The sequence below is a fragment of the Chelonia mydas genome, chromosome 8 (genome assembly GCF_015237465.2).
Source record: "Chelonia mydas isolate rCheMyd1 chromosome 8, rCheMyd1.pri.v2, whole genome shotgun sequence".
NCBI lineage: Eukaryota > Metazoa > Chordata > Testudines > Cheloniidae > Chelonia > Chelonia mydas.
Genome location: NC_057854.1, coordinates 69,301,663 through 69,321,830, shown reverse-complemented (window position 1 = coordinate 69,321,830; position 20,168 = coordinate 69,301,663). Strand labels below are relative to the sequence as shown.

The window sequence follows — 20,168 nt, the reverse complement described above, 5'->3', positions numbered from 1 at the left end:
AGAAATCTGGCTGCCTTTGCTGGCAGAGTAGTTTAATCTATGTAAGGTATTTCCAAGGCACCTATCATGTTGTATCATTCCTTCAGCCCTTCAGTTTGGTTCTCATCCATGGTCATAAGGTTTTTCACATGCATCATTTGGATTGCAGCACTACAGCAACACAATTGATGGTGAGTAGCCTTTAGTCCGTGTCCTTTTGAATGTCTCACGAGAGGTAGACTCCAAGCACCGCTTCTTTGTGATCTCGAACAGGAAGTAGAAGGTTTATTCTCCTGTTCAGGATTGTCTGCATGAACTTCCCAAATAAAAAGATCCAAAAGCACAAAGCTTGTCATGATATAAGTTTTATTAATAGAAAAATCAGATTAAAACAAATCTTGCCTTACACTGCAAAAGCTAATGCAGATAAAAACCAGTGTGCATAGGAACATGAGTAGCAGCTTACATTTCTGGTGTATATCCTCTCCCCCAGCTTTAGAGTTTCTTCCTCGCCCCCTTAAGCAGTTAGCACATCAGGGATTGGGTCTCTAGTCTCAAGTGTCTTGCATCTTCCCCACCTTCCTTCTCATGGTCCCTCAGTTAAACCTTTCAGGTTACTTATAGCTACTCACCACAGGGCCTTATCCACAAAGGAATTCAGCCAGATGTACCCTCCAGAGAGGAGATGAGTCTCTTATGAAATGTCCATTTTGATGTCCCCAAATTGTTTGGTTACATTACAATGATCCTGTATTGTTTTTGCAACTCAGCGTTCTCTGGAAAGTGCACGTACACAATCGTTTTTCTTTGCATCTTATTTACAAACCAGCATTCCCACTCTCCTAAAACAACATATATGCTATTTGTCCTGGGGGTGAAAACCTCAATCCTATTGATGGCCTGCCTTGCATATGAGTTTAGAGAGGATTTATCTAATTCTTATGCTCTGTTTACACAGATTCTATTTCATATCAAATATTCATCTGTTACACCTTGGTATCTGAACAAACAACAGCTGTCATAAAAAGAACAGGAGTACTTGTGGCACCTTAGAGACTAACAAATTTATTTGAGCATAAGCTTTCGTGGGCTAAAATAGCTGTCATGTGCAAGGTGATGACAGTCTTTTAGAGCACCGTAGCTGTTGGCTAGGTTATGGTAATTATAAACAATGGTGGTAAGCAGTTATTTGTTTAGTGATGGAAAACCTAGTCATGGCATCCTTTTGCAGGCTGTTGCTTCCCAGAAGAAAAGTCTTAAGAGTATGTAAACAATTCTACATACTTTCAGCCTACCAGAGTGTGGTGCAAGTCAGTTCTACAGAGTTATTACAAAGAGTTGTTGGATACCAGTAAATATTCTGAAACTGTGCAGGAAGTAAATTTTTGGGGATATTGTCATCTTCCATTGTCACTTGATACTAAGTACCTGTGCTAAGAACTTTCTATGCTTACGAAGACTAGAGGAAACATTAGCACCATTAAACAAAAAAAAGTCCACGGGACATCGTTAAAGATAATCATAAAGACATTTTATTTGTACATTATTTCTGCATAATTTCTTTCAGGAACTTGGAAATATTCCATTAGATTTGTTAAAATAAATTCCTGTTTTCAACCAGGAATAACTGTGATGTAACTTCCCTTCTATCCAGAATAAGCAGTTTAGAAGTACTGCAGACATGTAGATAACTATCTTTCGGTAATGCCAGCTTAGTGGCAGTCAGCACATATTATCACAGTCAGGCACTAAATACTTCCCCCCATCACATTTTGAAGTCACATCATGACCTATTAAGTATGACAGCCTCCCATAGAATAAATTACAGAACTACTCATTTTAACTGAAAAGAATGGAACAGGTTATCAATCGACTGACATAGGCTCTTGAGACCTTTCAACCACATAATATAATAAGAAAAGTACTAACGGGTATATGCTAGCATAGCTAGCTTTTATAATTATTGAGTTTAATCCCCAAAAGTTTAAGGATGTGTTCTGGCATTAGTCTTCTTTATTTAAGATCTAGCAGCATGGAAGCAGGCTTCTCCAAATAAGATTTCCACAAGTTAGAAAAACGGGCCATTGTAGCTCCATCAATAATTCTATGATCAGCTGACCAGCTCACATTCATTATCTGTGCTTCAAATACTTCCCCTTTACCATTAAATCGGGGAAGAACCTAGAAAGAACAGAAGGGAAGAAAATAGGAAGCTGATGAAAGAGAAACTATACAAACATGATTATTCTCTTAACAATTGCTAGAGTTGATATGGAGTAGTATTTCTATTAAGAGAATACAGATTTCCCCCCAATTGTTTGTGTAGTGGGTCTCAAACAGAATTACCACCTACCACTCCTAAGCAACCCTGCTGAGTTTATCATAATTGCTCCCTGACTCCAAATTATCCTGCTAGGCCAGAGGTCCCAAAAGTGTGAGGCGCGCCCCTTGAGGGGGCACGAAGGAACACTTGGGGGCTTGGCTGGGCCAGCCCCCACGTGGGGCAAGGAGGAAGCATCACCCAGCACCACTCTGCGCTCTGCTCCGGCCCTGCCCCCAGCCTTGGCCCCTGGCCATGGCACCCAGCCCTGGTCCTGGTCCCAGATCCGCCTCAAGCTGCAGCCCGAGCCTCGGCCCTCTTACCCCTGTCCGCGTCCCCTCCAGCCCCTCCCTTACCCCTGACCCAGAGGGCGCGGACAGGGGTAAGGGAGGCATGACCCTGAAAAGTTTGGGGACCACTGTGCTAGAGAAGTTGATTGAACCTTTGGTACTGAGGTGACACATGCCTCCCAAACCTTCCCTAAAAGCTCAAAAAGGCATAGGGGAAATATATGAAAAGTATTATCCACTGAGAAATGTAAGGGGGGAGGGTGTCTGTTTTGGTTTTTTGCTTGTCTACACTAACGAATGTACTTATCTGACTGTACAAAGTTCTTAGATAGACTTATATCTCTGGATCGCATAACAAAACTTAAATATCAGAAGCAATTTGTTTCAAGTCTTCTCCTGGTTTGAAACCCTGCAAGTATTCTTTCTGAACAAAGATGGTATTATAAAACCCCTACAAATATCAGAATGTAGGTGGCCCATTTCAAACAGTTGACAAGAAGGTGAGTATTTAGCAAGGGGAAATTACTTTTTGTAAAAACAACGAGGAGTACCTTCTTGTCAACTGTTTGAAATGGGCCACCTTGTTTACATTGGCCTTATTAACACTAAAAAAGCGATTTCCACTCCTTCTTGTCAATTGTTGAGAACTGCCTACTTCCAACTTAAATTGAATTGGCCTCATTAAAACTGTCCCCCAACTTGGTAAGGCAACTCCCATCTTTTCATATGCTGTGTATTTATACCTCCCTACTGTATGTTCCACTCCATGCATCTGATGACGTGGGTTTTAGCCCATGAAAACTTATGCCCAAATAAATTTGTTAGTCTCTAAAGTGCCACAAGGACTCCTTGTTATTTTTGCTGATACAGACTAACACGGCTACCACTCTGAAATCTATAAAAACATTGTAAGAATTCATTTACAAAGTTTACATGGTGTCCTCCTTCCACATCTTGTACAAAAAATGCTTTCAGTAAGAACAATGTACAGTAGAACCTCAGAGTTACGAACACCAGAGTTACGAACTGATCAATCAACCACACACCTCATTTGGAACCAGAAGTATGCAATCAGGCAGCAGTAGAGACGAACACCCCTCCGCTCACAAAAAAATACAATACAGTACTGTATTAAATGTAAACTACTAAAAAAATAAAGGGAAATTTTTTTAAAAAAAAAATTGACAATGTAAGGAAACTGTTTCTGTGCTTGCTTCATTTAAATTAAGATAGTTAAAAGCAGCATTTTTCTTCTGCATAGTAAAGTTTCAAAGCTGTATTAAGTCAATGTTCAGCTTTAAACTTTTGAAAGAACAACCATAAAGTTTTGTTCAGAGGTACGAACATTTCAGAGTTACGAACAACCTCCATTCCCGAGGTGTTCGTAACTCTGAGGTTCTTCTGTATTGAAGGTAGACTAAATGCAAAGTTTTAATTGAACATGGTCTTACTACAGTACAAACACCCGTGTCTTTGTAGTTAGATCAACATACATGTACCTGTATCTTTCCAAGAGCACCAATAGCTACTTCAGGAGGTAGTATCACTGGTTTGGCATAGGTCCCACCAATCTAAAAAGGGAAACCAAGAAAATTAGCTCAAGAATATTCCTGGAGTGCCCATTTGCAGCAGCAGCATGTTTCTTGTCTGCTGTATTGTAATATTTGTTAGCGAAAACACTTTTTTCTGACAATTACATATTTATCAACGTAACAGATAGTAGTTATTTTTAAACCAATTTTTTTCAATATAAAAACTTTTTTTTTAACTCACTGTGCCAATGTTGGAGAGAGTGAATGTTCCCCCAGTGAGGTCATTTGTTCCCAATTGGCCTGCAGAGCCCAAGGTCAGAAGGCGATTTAATTCAGAAGCAATCTCAAACACGCTACAGACCTGAACATTTTTCACATTAGGGACAATCAAGCCTTGTTCTGTGTCCATAGCAACTCCAATGTTGTGAGAAGCCTACAATGCACGCAGTTACAATACAGTAAGTTTCACGAACCAACTATAAGTTATATGTAAGTTAATGCAAAAAAAGGAAATATGAATTAGCTTTATTTTATACAAACTAAAGTGCTAAAATATTGTTTTCAGTATTTCCACAAAGGAAGTTTCTGTTCAGAATAAACCACACTCTATGCAGATTTGAATTTTTTAAAGACAAGTCTCTTTGGTACTCTCCATACAATTATGGAACAGTAAAGGCAACCTCCAAACTGTTTTTGGGGAGTTTAAATCTAGGAAATTTAGGATCCTGAGTTCAACATCCCCTTGGAAATATGAACTCTGTATTCTGTTAACAAATCTGTGCACACATCACAACAATAAAAATTATCACCCATGTTGGCAGTCTCAGCAGTGAGACCATGAATTTAAAGGAAACAGAGACTGAACTTGCCCTTTCATCCTCTCAAGTGATTCAGAAAGAGTATATCTCAGAGATGTGGGGTAAGACAGTACAAGGGAAGCTTGCATTGCTGCCACCTGTGCTGTATCATTTCTGTAAATATAGGAGTTCAGTCCTCAGGACCATCAACCCAGCACCTTTCACAAGCACAAAATAAATCCATGCAAAATGTGTATTCTGCATAGCCCTGACCACAAACTCCCTATATTTTATATGTTGCAAGTCAAGCTTCCTGCTTTCTGTCATACCAAGAAAATCCTTTTTTTTTTTTTTTAAATAGAAAGGTGACTTATTTAAGACATCAGGGCTGATAGATAGAACAATGGCACCATTGCCACAGTAACAAGACATTTCTACCCCTAAATTTTTATGGGTTATGGTTTGGGACTGTTTGGCCCCTTGTCAGAAAGAAGAGCAAGAGATCAGGTTGCTAATATGCTAGCAGTGGCATGTCTTTCTTAGCAGGTGCTATATAAATAGCATCAATTGCATTAATGTAGCCCTCTCCATACAATCTATTTTGATATTAGAATCAGGTGGTGGTGTACGGATCATTTTCCATCACAGTACTTAAGAATTGCTTTGGGCTCTGTTTTTTGTCCCTTTTCCACTAAAAAAAAAGTTAATTTATTTGTACTGAAAAGAGCCCTATTAGATGCTCGGAGGAGCATTATTTCTTTGGCACAGGAGTATTTTCATAAATTGCACCAACCTTGTATGTGATATTTTGACAGTTTTCATCCACAGACGCATTAAGAATAGGATAATGCAATAATCCCAGAGAAGCTGCCTGTTAAATATAAAAAACAATATTAACACTAAGGGCTCTCTTAATACTCTTATCACCCAATGGAGAAAGGAAGGGACAGGATGAGTGTACCTCAGGGAGCTTGTAATATCCAGAATGCAATCAAGTGTTTGTCTAGGTTACTCTAATTTCTATTTTGAAATACTCTGGAGATCCATACAAGTACCTAGATAGGTAAAGGGAATGGGTTACTGTAAGCAAGAAGAGTTCTCACTGTAGAACTACAGAGGGTTTTTGTGTGTTGCTGATTGTAATGATGAGAGCGATAAAAAAAAAAGACAATTTATGAAAAGAGCTGGATGAAACTAAATGAAAAAAATGCAGAAGAAAAGCGAGTTTTTCCTTCCTCACCACTATGCCCTTTGGTGTCAACAGTATATGCCATCAGGAATCCTGTTCTGAAATGCAACTATGACTCACCTTTATGAAGAAAGGCATAAAGGAGAGTTTAACTCCACGAACTTGTGCTAGAGGTTTCAATTCTTCTCTCAATTGAACGAGCTGAGTTAAGTCAATCTCATCACAATAACCAAAGTGAGGAATCTTCAGGGCAGCAGTCATGGTCTTTACCATCGCCTTGTGAAAGCCTGAAAAATATTCAATGGGTGCTTTTACCAATAAAAAGCTTTTAGAAGCTCTAGAGTTAGTCAGTTTCTAACGTTCAGTTTTGTTTGAAAAACTATAAATCTTTCTTTCAAAAGTTGGGATAGAATCTACTTATGATCATTTGTGCTTGGGCACCAAATAACTTTAGTGCTACACCAAGAGCTACTAAAATAGCACTGGATACAACTGGACACTCTGAGTACCCTTCTCAGACCTGAAGAAGAGTAGCTCTGTGTAAGCTCAAAAGGTTGTCTCTCTCACCAACAGAAGCTGATCCAATAAAAGACACTACCTCACCCACCTTGTCTCTTTATATATAATAGGAATTTTATCATGAGTGTGAAAATATTGATGGGGAGACTCTCGTTATACACCTGAAGCAGGTACCCGATAACTTCAGTAATGAATTTATGCTGTCCCAAATGTTTGGAATTATCTCCGTATCCTAGCATCTGCCTCCAGATCATTCCTACAGGCTAACCACGTGTGCAAGACTCACAAATGTTAAGCTACATCAGTCTTTTCATCCTTTCTAGCACCAATATTATATAACCGAGGTAAACACAAAATGCAATTTGCTCTCCCAGTGCATCTTGTCTTATCTGTGCCCCTCTTAGACTGGGAGCTCTACATGGCAAGACTGATTACATCACATATAAACAATCCTACTCATTGATCCTGCTAATAAATTACATAATGATTTCTATAGGAATAGTATTTGCAATACTGTTTGAAGAATTCCAGAGTACCTATTTCCAAAATTTTGCACAAAATGTTTTTAGATGTTCATAATGCACAGTTACAAAAACAGAATTTAAAATGAACAGGTAAAAGCCACAGCCCGATGCTACTAGCAGAGAACATGATGAAACCACACAGTGCCAGAGAACAACCGTGTCTGACCACCATCTGAAAAATTATTTCAAACTCCTCCTTTTTGCGAAGCACACTTACCTTTCCTGATTCTCATTGTCTCCCCACACTAGTGTGATTACAAGATGAAAGCTGCCTCTCCGTCAATGGGAATAGGAGAATCAATTTAAATGTTATCATTCACTGACTAATTATTTAGAAGTTATATCAACTATGAGTGCTACATCATGATTGTGTTTATGTTTTTACCTGTCACAGCCTCAGTTTTATCTTTCCCTGCAAACACGATGGGCTTGGAAATGGGTATAGGAATTTTAGTTCCTTTGTCCTTTGGAGCAGCTGGTGCAGTCTCCGATTTTGGTAATGGTGGGATAATTTCAGGTTTTGGTGATGGAGGTAAAATAGCTCCCGTCTGCTTGGCCAAATAATTGAGAATATCTTCTTTAAGGATGCGATTATCTTTCCCTGTTCCAACAACTTCACTCAGTTTAATCTGAAAAGTATATAACAAACTATAGAACTTTTGCTATATAGCACAAGTAGAGAAATTATATGTTGTAATTGGATTATAAATACGAAAATGTTACAGGTACTCGACTAACATTCCTCAGATTAACACCTTCTTGTGACTTAGTATCTGCTCAAACACTATCTAAACTTTCTGAAAGATCTTGTGTGTCCTTAATTACGTATGTATATTAAGGCAGAATAATGATGATTTAAAAGGTACTTTCTTCATATGGAAGAAATATTATGTACAAGCAGTTCACAGCTTCAACAGTGAAACACTATTCATTTGAAGCAAGCCATTTATCAACAACTTTTTTCATTGTTGTTCCCTGGCAATTCACCACCAGCTTTCAATAACACTAGAGTTTTATTGCCCTCCCAGATACAGTCAGACTAATATACAAGGAATGGATATAAAACAGAGCTGGCTTCAACAGAACACAAACCTACATTGTTTTCCATGGCAAGTCGACGGACTGCAGGGGTTGCTAGTGTTTTGTGGCCTTTTATCTCTTGGTGTGTGTGTTCTTCATGAGACACAGCAGGTGTCTCAACAACATCCTCTTCTGAGGCTACATCTGAAAATAATATAAAAATTGCTTTAACTTTACTACATTGCTCAAAATGGTTTTGATTAAAACAGAGATATGTATACAGGTTATGGTTATGAATATATATATATACATACATAGAAATATAGATATATACACACACATAGAGACAAATATAAATATAGAGATATAGATATAAATTGTAATTGTAACTCTGTTTCAACTTCAGCATCACCTCACAAAAGGATGATTAAGCACTCCGGAAGGGAGGGGCTACCTCCCCAACCAGAAGAGACTGGTTTCAAGCACCTAGTCACTTCACCTTGAATGTTCCCTTCACCTTGAATGGTCTTGATCTAGAGATCTTGATCCATTTGATCTTGTATTTAGCTGTGCCATTCTGGGTATCTTTCTCAGACCTGAGGAGGAGCTCTGTGTAGCTTGAAAGCTTGTCTCTCTCACCAACAGAAGTTGGTCCAATAAAAGATATTACCTCACCACCTTGTCCTCTCTCTGGGACTGACATGGCTACTACACTGCATACACCTGGCCATTGTCCAGCCCAGGAGTAAACAATGAGGAATCATCAAAGCAAATGGGAACAGCCTGAAACTGAAAAGAAACCCCAGTCTTCAGAAACTAAGAAAGGAGAGAGTTTTCTCCACTTTGAATATCTGTAGTTACTTTTAAAACGGAAGGAGTTTGTACTGAAGATCATTTAGAATTTGAAGTACTGTCTCAATCCCTCTTACAGGTAGGCTGGGAAACTGTTTAAGGCAACAAGTAACTCTTATTAGAAAAGGGATTTTATCTGATATGAAAGTGAAAAGCTTGAGGTTGTGTCTTTATGTTTGTTTTCTGTGTAACTTGTATATATGTTTGCTGTTCCTTACTATTCCATCTTTGAATCTGTGGTTTTTCTATTGAATAAACTTTGTTTATTTTCATCCCAAGCAGGTGCCTGATGTGCAAACTGTGCGGAGCGTGTATGCCATAGTGAGCTAACTGGAAGAATGGGTTCATGGTTTCAGGGGTGATGAACCAGAGGGGAACAGTGCAAGTGTCTGGTAATTCAGAACTCAGGGAGGATTTATTTGGGGAGACTTGGGACAGGGAGGGCTGTTGGTATCTTCTCTGCAAAAAATAACTACACTGGTGAGAGCCAAGTTAAGACCATATGCTTGTGGGCAGACTACTGGTGTCAGGGAATTGAACCCATAGCTGCACAGCACAAAGGCCCCCCAAGTTACAAGGCAGGCAGTGACAAAACTCCTTACTGGTCTGGATGGACCCCAAAACACCACAGGAAACCTTATAAGAAACTGTCCATTTTGGGACTTTTTAAAAACAATCACTAGATCAAATCAAGCAGTTTTGTCATTTTTAAAAAACATACTCAGGAAGAGAATTAACCTCAAGAAATTATGGATTTTCTAATCTCTGACTGACTGTATGAACAGTAAAAAAAAGCCCACTCTAGTGTAAAAAACTAAATGATTATGGAGATAAAACTGTGTTTAAACATACGTAGTTTTTTTTTCTTTTGGCAATAATACTGCTAGTAGAGTATTTCAATTTACCTGAAGTAATTTAAATGTAATTAATATTAACACATTTAGACGTGGATCTGAAAAATACACAACAGCGTTAGATATTATTGAACTGATTAATGCCACATCAAGTTAAAAAAGCTTATTTGCAAATAAAGATTAAGGTATCTATGTGATATTTAAATAAATTACTCAACAGTCATTATTTTATTTGAAATTCTAGTTAATCCCTTACCTTTTACTCCCTAAAATAAAAGATAGCTCAGAAGTGTGTGTGTTCTGACAAGTAACAACGGTTCCAACAAAGGAAACTGTCCCAAGTGTTGAAGTTTAGAGGTGCAGTTATTTACATTTCTTTAAAATATTGCTCCGCTCAGAAGTTATTGTAATTCTCTCCAATACCTTTGGAAGCCAGAAGTCTGGGGAGAGTGTATACTTTGCTACTGTGTGATTTGTGGCATTTGCCATCATCATGAGAAGAAAACAAGTAACAGTTGCATATTTACCGTCATATTGTACATAATCCAAATTATAGAATTTGGACTATCATAAATTTACATAAAATAGGTTTTATTATCCTTTTCACAAGTATGTTTCATTATTGTGGTTTCACTTGAGATTATCACTTTAGAGATTTAGGGTAACATTTTACAAAACATCTCAGTGACTCTGAATGTCAGTAGGACTTAAGACTAGTAAGTCATCTAGGTTCTTAAAAATATTTCACCCTTACAAGTATAATATAATTATTCAACAAGACATCTGGTGGACCCCTAAGATAACCAATACTTAGTTTTATTCCCATTTCCACAAACCATAGCTAGGTTGGTACCAGATACAAAGATATTATGCAAAACTGGACCACTAATTTATTTTTACTGAGTTCAGTATGGAACTGTTCCAAGACTTGGAGCCCCCCCCCTTCCCCCCGCAGCAGGGCAAGCCAGCACTCACAGCTCCAGTCCTGCAGGCGGGAAGCCCCGAGCCTCCATAACTAACACTAACACACACACACACACACGGCGGTGGGTGAGTTGAACGCGTGTGGCCCATGGGCCGGATGAAAATGAGCAAGGGGCCGGATCTGGCCCACGGGCTGTAGGTTCCCCATCCATGGTGTAGTTTCTTATATACAGAAATTAAATTTTATAGATTTTAATTAAATTCATTTTCTGCAAAAAATGTAATCTTAATCTTGAATTCCCCTGGACACCTGGATGGTTTTGACAACAAAAATAAATTAATATGCAAGAGGAAAAGTGTTAACAATACCTTTCAGGGCATCAGTTTCTATGTCCACTAATGGTTTTCCAACATAAGCAATTTCATCTAGATTATAATGGAGTTTTCTAATGATGCCATCATAACGACTAGTGATAGTGACAGAAGCTTTATCACTTTGTACTTCACAGATGCTATCAAACTGAGACACACTATCACCTTCTTTTACATACCTACGGGGGGGAAAAGATAGGCTTACATAGCAAATGAGAGTAAAATCACACTGGTTCAATGTATTCTTTTAATAAACCCAATTACGATTAATATTATAATATAATGTGTTGTTTAAACTGTGAATGTATTCTTTTGTATACCTCTTGCCAACCTATAGACAGGAGAACTATTTTTGATATGCAAAATGTTACCATGACTTGGGATTCTTCCCCACAATACATTTGTTATATCATTTTACTTCAAATATAATAGTGTTCTCTTGACAGTATACAAACCATTTCTAACTAAAAGCCTCATGTTCAGTAATGAAGGTAAGTTTCATTAATTTATAGCACAGGTTGGTCTGATCCTGACAACATGAATATGTGACAGGGAAGCTCTGCAGTTGGAGAGTCTATCTCCTATTACAAAAGTGAAGTACACCTCCAGCTGACACTGAGCAAAAAGCATTCCATGGCTGCTTTCCCCTTAGTGGAGTCTCCAATTCTATTCAGTCAATTTACCATTGTGTTTTTGGGAATGATTTCTGTGCTAGGTTCTTCCATTTTAAAAGAAATTATGGGCCTAACTGGGGTTTTCCTAGGCAGAAACTCCTTTCCAAAATTCAACACATGTGGCCCAAACGTAAATCTCCTGCACCGCGAAAATAGTCATTGTGGAAGGAAGAGAGAGTGCTACCTTCAGCTGTAATTAAATAATGGACTCTCCCTCAAAGCAGTCCATGATGAGGTAGAACAATAGAATATTAAACTCAGATTATACAGGGCATGGGTCTTCAAAATGTGGCAAACATAATTCAAAAAAGCCTACACAGGTAACACAAAAAGGTTATTCACAATCTATTAATAATTAATGTAGACATTAAAGCATTTTTAATTTCTAAGTATATTAGTAAGAAAATTAAATTTACCATTCTTTCACAGTCACCTCTGTAATTCCTTCTCCAATATCAGAGAGCTTAAACTGGACAATTTGGCCATTTGAAACTTGAAATAGATAATCAGACAAAAATAGCAAGTTAAATATTAAATCTAAAATACCAGCTAGAAAAATGTCAATGCACCAAAAACACTAGATTATGTACTAGTAATTAGATGCAAATCACAGACTACTAACATAACGGGAGTGTAAAATAAGTTATTTAAATATGAAAAAAACTTACTAGCAGATGTTCTGAACAATCTGTGTTGATGACTAAACTTGAATGCAGATTTGTCAAATATGCTCATGTATTTGGACTTTATAAAGCGAACACTGCTACATGATCTAATATGGTGAACACAGATCTGGAGGAAAAAAATCTCAAGTATTAAGAAGGTGGTGTCTTAAGTTACAATTGAAAACATTCTATAAAGTATACGGATTCTAAATTAGCACAGTCTTTATTTGTCATATGTACTTATATAGTTTTACTAATATAACACTTGGGAGTTCAAAGACATCAAAATATCAAGCACTTTGTCACCACTAGATAAAAATCATGACAAGATTTGGCATCAGATATATAGCTGCTATTGTCTCTAAGCAACTGGCATATGTTTTACAAAGATTACATACACACACACACTAAACACAAGTACAGCCATTTGAAATATTCATATGCAAAATGCATGCTGGAAAGAACTTAATGTGAGGGAAAAAATCTGTACATTTTCCTTTGTCTTTATAGCAATCACAAGTTGATCTGAGGTGCTAATTAGAAAGTAATTGAGATTATAAGGCACAAACAATTGCCTTTCCATTCCCATTTAAAATAATCTAGGATTGGCACATACTTTCAGGTAATTATTCTTTAACATCAACTTTATTAAATTATTTTAGCATTGGGTATAATTTGCTTGTTTTCTTTAGATCTGAAATTATATTCAGTCCAGAAACCTAATTCAGGAGTCAATACAATAGTCTGAAAAGTTCTTTGATATAAAGGCATTGTAGTCTCAGAAGCAGTAATTCTGGATAAATGCCTATGGGTCAAGAGTGCTCCCACTGAAGTTAATGCGTGTTTTATCACCTCAATGGCAGTTAAATCAAGCCCTTAGAGGCAGAAACCAGTTTACTACTTTAGTATGAAACATATTTATTTAATTTTTATTCTGGTTTTATGTTGTCTAAAAATGATCCAGAAAGCTAACAAAGATAACTCTAAATAAATTAACTGCTGAGATTTGCCACCAAAAAACAAAACTCAAGTGCTACACTGTACCTCAAGTGGCTCAGATTATAAAATTTAGAAATTATCTTCTTAGAGGATCCAGAAAAGAGAATACCTGCATGGGAAAGTTTGCAATTATGTGTTTTAACTTAATATTTTTTCCTCTCTTAGTTCAGTCAAATAGAAAAGCATATTAACTTCCTATAGACAAAGCATATTAAACTTCTCCCATAAACTAGGAAAGGATTGGTTTTATGTAACACCTTTCATAAGAAGGGTAACCCAGAATACTATGCTATATTGAATTAGGTACTGTTCACGTATTTCTTATGCATATTAGTATAAATAATTTGATCTGATATATAAATACCTATAACTGTTTCCTTCCTTTCCAGAAACAACATTTACATTGCACAGGCTAACTCTTACAACATTCCAATGTCATTTTCAGCTACCTTTAGCTACTTGTTACTGAGACAGTCTCTGTTGAGCCAGAATGAGTATTTTTCTAATTCCCCCTATCAATAATATCCCTTCCTGTCTATTTTCATGGCAAAAATTCAGCAAAATAATATTAAAAGACAGTAGCTGTTGTTTCATGAAAGCATTTAAAGTTTATGGCAAGTTAGATTACATTCCAGTAAAATGTGAATGACTTTTCTGTCTTGATTTTTGGATTTTTTTTGGTTACGTTTACATCTCTCCACTTGTGATCATGGCCATATTGTTTGCTCAATAAGGCTTATTCATTCAAAACATACATACAATTCTATTCCCTTATAAAGCCCCTAACTGGAAAATGCTCAATATTTACCTGAATAGATGATCACAAGCAGCAGCCTCAAACCTCTGAACTATCACTAAATCTGAAGTTTCATGAATGCATTCCATTTGATTTTAACATTAGGTAACCATTGAAGATAGTATATTAGTACTGTCACTGCCAAAAAAACAGACTGGTTTTGGTACAGAAGATTTTCAGTCCTGTCTTGAGTTGACATTTTTAGGAATAATTAAAAACGAATGCAGTGTTTTAAATGAAATCTGTCTTTGATTTTTAATACTACACATTCTTTACAAAAAAACTTGGTGTGTTAATATATTAAATGAATCATCCAGCATGTAGTCTCTTTATACAGTAAGGTGTTCCTTTCTTAACAGCTCAAATCCATGGACTAAAAATGCTGGTAATTTCACTGCGTAATATCATTATAGCAATATTTATTGTTTTATTAAACAAATTCCAAAATAATTTATTATGTCATGAAATAAGAGATTCACTCTATTAATCCTGTACTAGGTGTACCATTTAAATAATCCAACAAATATAAGAATGTTAATCACATACATTGGGCCTTAGTTAGAAACTGAGTCAAAACAAGCTTTGTAGGCTAGCTAAAGCCAGAAAATATTTATGAAAACAAGTGCTTGACACACAGGGTATGTCTTTACTGGTTGATTGGCATCCAGGTCTGAACACCAGAGTTAGCCTAGACTGCGTTTGAATGTTTCCATAGTAAAGTCATACCAATGTTACTGTGTCCTCTCTGTTCCTGCACTCACTTGTGTTTACTTGGGGGCATATCCATGGTTCTTTGTGCTGAGATACTAAGATTCTTTCCCAGTCAATTGTGGGAGAACTTGTCTGTCCTTTGAGGGGCCCTACAGGAAGGGTATTAGAGGACTACCAGCACTCAAGTGATTTTACCTGGATCCTCTCTGTAGAGCAGGCTGGTTTCTGCCCAAGTGAAAGCAGCAGATTCTAATCTATACCCTCAGCCATGTAAACTAGCCCGGATGTGAAGCACCTCCAAACCTGGGTCACAAGTTCTTCTATAGAGATGATAAGGGGGTGTGGGCTAAAATCTGGGTAAGAGCTCAAGTTGATTGCACAGTGAAGATATACCCATAGCGATATTTACATCAACACTGCCGTTGTCTGACAATTACAGTAACACAACAGTCTTCCCATGCAAATGTTAAACATATTTCCAGAATGGTTCTGTTGGCCCAGTTTTGCTCCTAGATTTCTAGATAGCACAGGGGCCAATTGTACCTTTCTCAATCTATGGCTGTTGAGGAAACTATACTGCTAGCTTCACAACAGCAGTTGATGCCATATTCCCCTTCAGGCTTGATTACCATTATATACTCTACTTAAAGCTACTACTTAAGTCCATGTGGAAGCTACAGTCAGTGGAGAATGCTACTGCTTTCTTCCTATGTGGGGCAGCTGAAACAACACATGGGCTCGTAATTTTGTGTTGACTGTTAGTTTGCAGGTACAATACAAGGTGTTGATCTTTACAGACCTGAATTAAAGTTATGGGACCAGTTAAATTAAACTACAAAGCACTCAATCTCAAAACCCAGTCTGAACACAGTGTGTTCAGTGTAGGGCCTTTCAGTGGAGGATGCCTACTTTTGGAACTCACTTGTCTCAGCAGTCTCTCAGAACTAGAACATAACTGAACTTCAGGGCAAGTAATTTTTGAAAAAAATATTTGTTTAAATTTTGTTTTGCATACATTTTCTATATTTGAAAGTGCACAGCTGCCTTCATAGAAATCAGTAAAATAAAAACTGTATTACAATGTTATGATTATTTTATCATGAAACCTCAACATAAGCTGAGGTAAAAATATATTTACTGAATCCTGACAACCCTCATGACTCTTTTCAGTGGATATTTTCAGGAAGAGAAATGGAATGTCTTCCAAGAATAAGAGAAAATGCATGCAATTAGGTATCCAATATAAACAGACAATGCTAAATTACAGACCAGATAACTCTCTGATGCAAATAGACAAAAGAACCACTTTTACCTTAACATAGTTTTCCTCTGGATATGAAAAGCAGGCAGCCTGATTAGACGGAAGATTAACAAGACAATGCAGAAACAAGAAGCGGGAGTTTTCAAATTGCTTTGAAAATTACAGTGAGTTGAATATTGTCTAAAAAATGGTTGATTGCTAAACTGTTTATTGACAATTGTCACAAAAATCCTTTGTTACAGTATTATTAAGTGAATCCTAAATAAGAGGGAAAACTTGGTAGGTCTGTGACTAGATGGAGTTGGATATAATTGTTTATAGCTGATAAAATGCTGTGGGGACAAAAAATATCCACTTCTCTCACAAAGCAGGATATATGTTGATTTTAAATGGTTTTTCATTTGGAAAAGCTCATGAGATATTTTCATTTTTGTGAAGATCCACACAACGACAACAATCATATAATCCTAAACCAACACGCTTCAATAAAAGTTACAATATAGACAGTTGCAAATACTGAGCATTTTGCAAAAACATTTTTAATTGATGAGATTACAAATTTTATTAAAAGCAGACAGTTTGAACCCCTCTCAGTAAATCAGGAGGCTGCTTATTCCAGCTCTGAGGAGCTACACATACAACACGGTTGCGACACAAAGACACAAACACAAGGATTCTATATAGGGACGTATTAGTATATGAAGGGAGTTGCCATCTGTGTGGGATATATAGGTGATGCAATGGGACAGATAACTGTGAGGCTCACCTAAAAAAGGGTATAGCTGGCTTATAAGAATATGTATTTGAGATGTGGATTTCCTTGTAGAGATGTTTGTATATTGAAGAGATATGAAACAGTAGGGAAATATCTGTATTGGCATGTCTGGGCTGGTGGGTTATGGTGTGGGGAGGGGTTCACATTGGGGTGTCTATGCTGGGAGGCTCTGGCATGGGGACCACACTGGGGTGTTGGCTATGGCAAGAGACAAGTCAGCACAAGGGAGTCTTGGACAGGAGCTATGGCACAGGGATGGGTCCACATGGGTATCTGGGACGGGGGCGCTCTGGGGTGTCGATGACAGGTCTTCACTGAGGTGTCTGGGACAGGAGATATGGCCTCCGGGAGGGGTTCGCACAGGGGTGACAGGGACAGGGGCGACAGGGACAGGGGCTGTGGGAAGAAACAGGTCTGCACTGGGGTGTCTGGGACAGGAGGTATGGCCTCCGGGAGGGGTTCGCACAGGGGTGGCAGGGGCTGTGGGAAGGAACAGGTCTGCACTGGGGTGTCTGGGACAGGAGGTATGGCCTCCGGGAGGGGTTCGCAGAGGAGGGACAGGGGCTGTGGGAAGGAACAGGTCTGCACTAGGGTGTCTGGGACAGGAGGTATGGCCTCCGGGAGGGGTTCGCACAGGGGTGACAGGGGCTGTGGGAAGGAACGGGTCTGCACTGGGGTGTCTGGGACAGGAGGTATGGCCTCCGGGAGGGCTTCGCAGAGAGGTGACAGGGGCGACAGGGGCTGTGGGAAGGAACAGGTCTGCACTGGGGTGTCTGGGACAGGGGGTATGGCCTCTGGGAGGGGTTCGCAGAGGGGTGACAGGGGCTGTGGGAAGGAACAGGTCTGCACTGGGGTGTCTGAGACGGGGGCTGTGGGTTGGGACAGCTCCAAAGTGGGGTTACGTGGCCAGGGGAGGTGTCTGGGGCGGAGGTCTCTCCACTGGGGACCTCCCTCTCTCCCCTGCTCAGGCGGGGCAGGAGGTGCCAGAGGCAGCGGCTCCCCGGCGGGCCCGCGCACTTGAGAAGGCGGGGGTGCACGCGCTGCCTGTCCCCTCATCAGCTCAGAAGGCGCCCCCCTTACCAGGCGCCCCGCAGTCCGCCCGTAGCTCCTCAACGCCCTCACTGCCGCCATCTTAAACAGGAAAGAGAGGGAGCCCCCACTACGCCCCCCACACCTCCCACCCGTTCACCAATCAGAAGACAGCCTCAGACACAGCAGCCAATCGGAGGGTAGAGGACTACCTCACTCCCACAGCCAGTCGGTGGTCTAGGGAGCGGCAAGGTATTGGGGCATCAGTTTGTTAGGGCGCGGTGGAGCGTTGTGACTCGGGGCGGGCAGCGCGTGGGCGTGGCTGGGGGGCGAGAGGGCGTCCCCCAAAAGGTGACACCGCTGGGGAAGGGACTTCGGGGAGACTCGTACCGCACAGCACGGGGCGGAGGAAGGAATCGTGGCAGCTTCAAACGGGCCCGTCTCACCCACGTGAATTCACAGCGCCTTAAGTTCACCTGTGCCAGAGTCCCCACGCCCATGATGCTTATACCACCACCCAAGGTGGCCCGCTTTCCCTGGGTGTTGGAAATGATTGTCTTTCCCACGCCCCTGCAGGAAAGACACACAAAGGGGGTCGCGGGATGAAACTGACTGCTGTAGCACTCAGTCTTCTTCAGTGATGTTTTGCACCGATTGAACTGAGCACCTGCAAAGGATGCTGTCAGTGCACAAAGTCAGCAAATTTGGGGGGACGGGGAGGATGACGGTTTTTCTTTGATCTTTCACTTATAAGGATTTTAGAGGTTACCTAATAGGTACAAAAATATCAGATTGAAATATGACTATTAAATGGAATTTCAGTTTTAAATTTCATAATAAACATTAAAGAGTGGGTGATCATTAAATAAAGAAAGTTGGTATTTCTCATTGTTTTAGTTTTTTAAACTCTTTACTCTCTGAGATTATTTATATTTAATTCAATCTTCTCGGAGGACAGCCCTGCAAATCCGCAGATATCCGCTTTATATCTGCACCCGCGGGCCATTTTTGCAGATCATGGACGGATGCCGATCCAAATTTTATATCTAACGCCCTGCAAATCTGCAGATATTCGTGGATTATTTTTGCGGATCATGGATCAGATGCGGATAAAAATTTTGTATCTGTGCAGGGCTCTATCTTGGAGCTTTCACAACAACTGAAAATGTATACTATCAAAATTATCCCTTGTATCTACACAGTAAGACCTTGTCTGTATAGTGTTCCTAATGTGGATGCAGTTATATTGGTGTAAATGTGCTTATAACAACATAATTTCTTCCTAGGAAGCAGAATAAACTAAATTAGTAGAAGCACATTTACACTAGTATAACTGCATTCAAACTAGAGGTTGTACTGGTATAACTATTGCTGTAAAAAAAATCACCCCCAAACATAATTATACCCGTACAAAATCTGTAGGAAATATTATATCCCTTTATTTTATGACCCCTTTTTTTCTTGTTCATTTTGACATCATAGGGTAGCCTTATAACGTATTCGATTGATAGTTTTCTTAACTTTTCCTCAATTGTTTCCTGCTTTATGAGAGGCAAAAGCAAGTATGAAAGGAGGCTGGTTAATTTATTCTACCATATTGTGTATAGCTGTATAAATTACAGTCTGGATTAGTATCCTTAATTTGAGAATTTTATTCAAAAGAGAGTCTGCAGCTGTATAATGTATGGACATTACTAATCCACAGCAATTTTGAAATGATTATCTATGGTCGTAATAAAGTCACTGGGACCTCAGGTGCCTACAATTAAGTATTTGCAGCATTGGGGACTGAGCATTCTCTTTTTGTATATTGAAAGGAATTAGTTTGTTGTCTGTAAACATCTCTTACCCTCATTAATGGCATAGGTACATTAAGAAATCCAGTTCCTCCTTTGCGGTCTCAGCAGTCATACCTCCTTATAGTCCACTGACGTTCTGCTGCAAACTTCCCCTGCCGCAGAAACGAACATACTCGTGAAACATAAGCCAGCTTCCAGACAGTTATAGCAAACAGCTATTTTAAGCTGTTAGAAGCCCGGCTTCTTTATAATGAGTTTTTGGGGCCTCAGGCCGTGGCTGATTTTAT

At 39.1% G+C, this 20,168-nt stretch overlaps 1 protein-coding gene across 3 annotated transcripts; it reads right to left on the bottom strand.

Moving 5' to 3' along the window:
* Window positions 1-1,488: 1,488 nt before the first annotated feature.
* DBT (dihydrolipoamide branched chain transacylase E2) lies at window positions 1,489-20,033 on the bottom strand. Of its 3 annotated transcripts, XM_037906578.2 has the most exons (12): window positions 18,134-18,211; window positions 14,319-14,444; window positions 12,515-12,638; window positions 12,263-12,338; window positions 11,170-11,351; window positions 8,247-8,374; window positions 7,536-7,779; window positions 6,228-6,394; window positions 5,712-5,789; window positions 4,363-4,554; window positions 4,089-4,160; window positions 1,489-2,160 (listed from the first exon to the last, which is right to left on the bottom strand). In XM_037906578.2, the coding sequence occupies exons 3-12, from the start codon at window positions 12,579-12,581 to the stop codon at window positions 1,993-1,995; spliced, it is 1,374 nt and encodes a 457-aa protein (XP_037762506.1). In that variant the 5' UTR covers window positions 12,582-12,638; window positions 14,319-14,444; window positions 18,134-18,211; the 3' UTR covers window positions 1,489-1,992. The 3 variants fall into 3 exon arrangements, with proteins under 3 accessions (XP_037762506.1, XP_043409033.1, XP_037762505.1); XM_043553098.1 differs by lacking the exons at window positions 14,319-14,444; window positions 18,134-18,211 and adding an exon at window positions 19,932-20,033; XM_037906577.2 differs by lacking the exon at window positions 14,319-14,444 and having other exon boundaries at window positions 18,134-18,218.
* Between the last annotated feature and the right edge of the window lie 135 nt (window positions 20,034-20,168).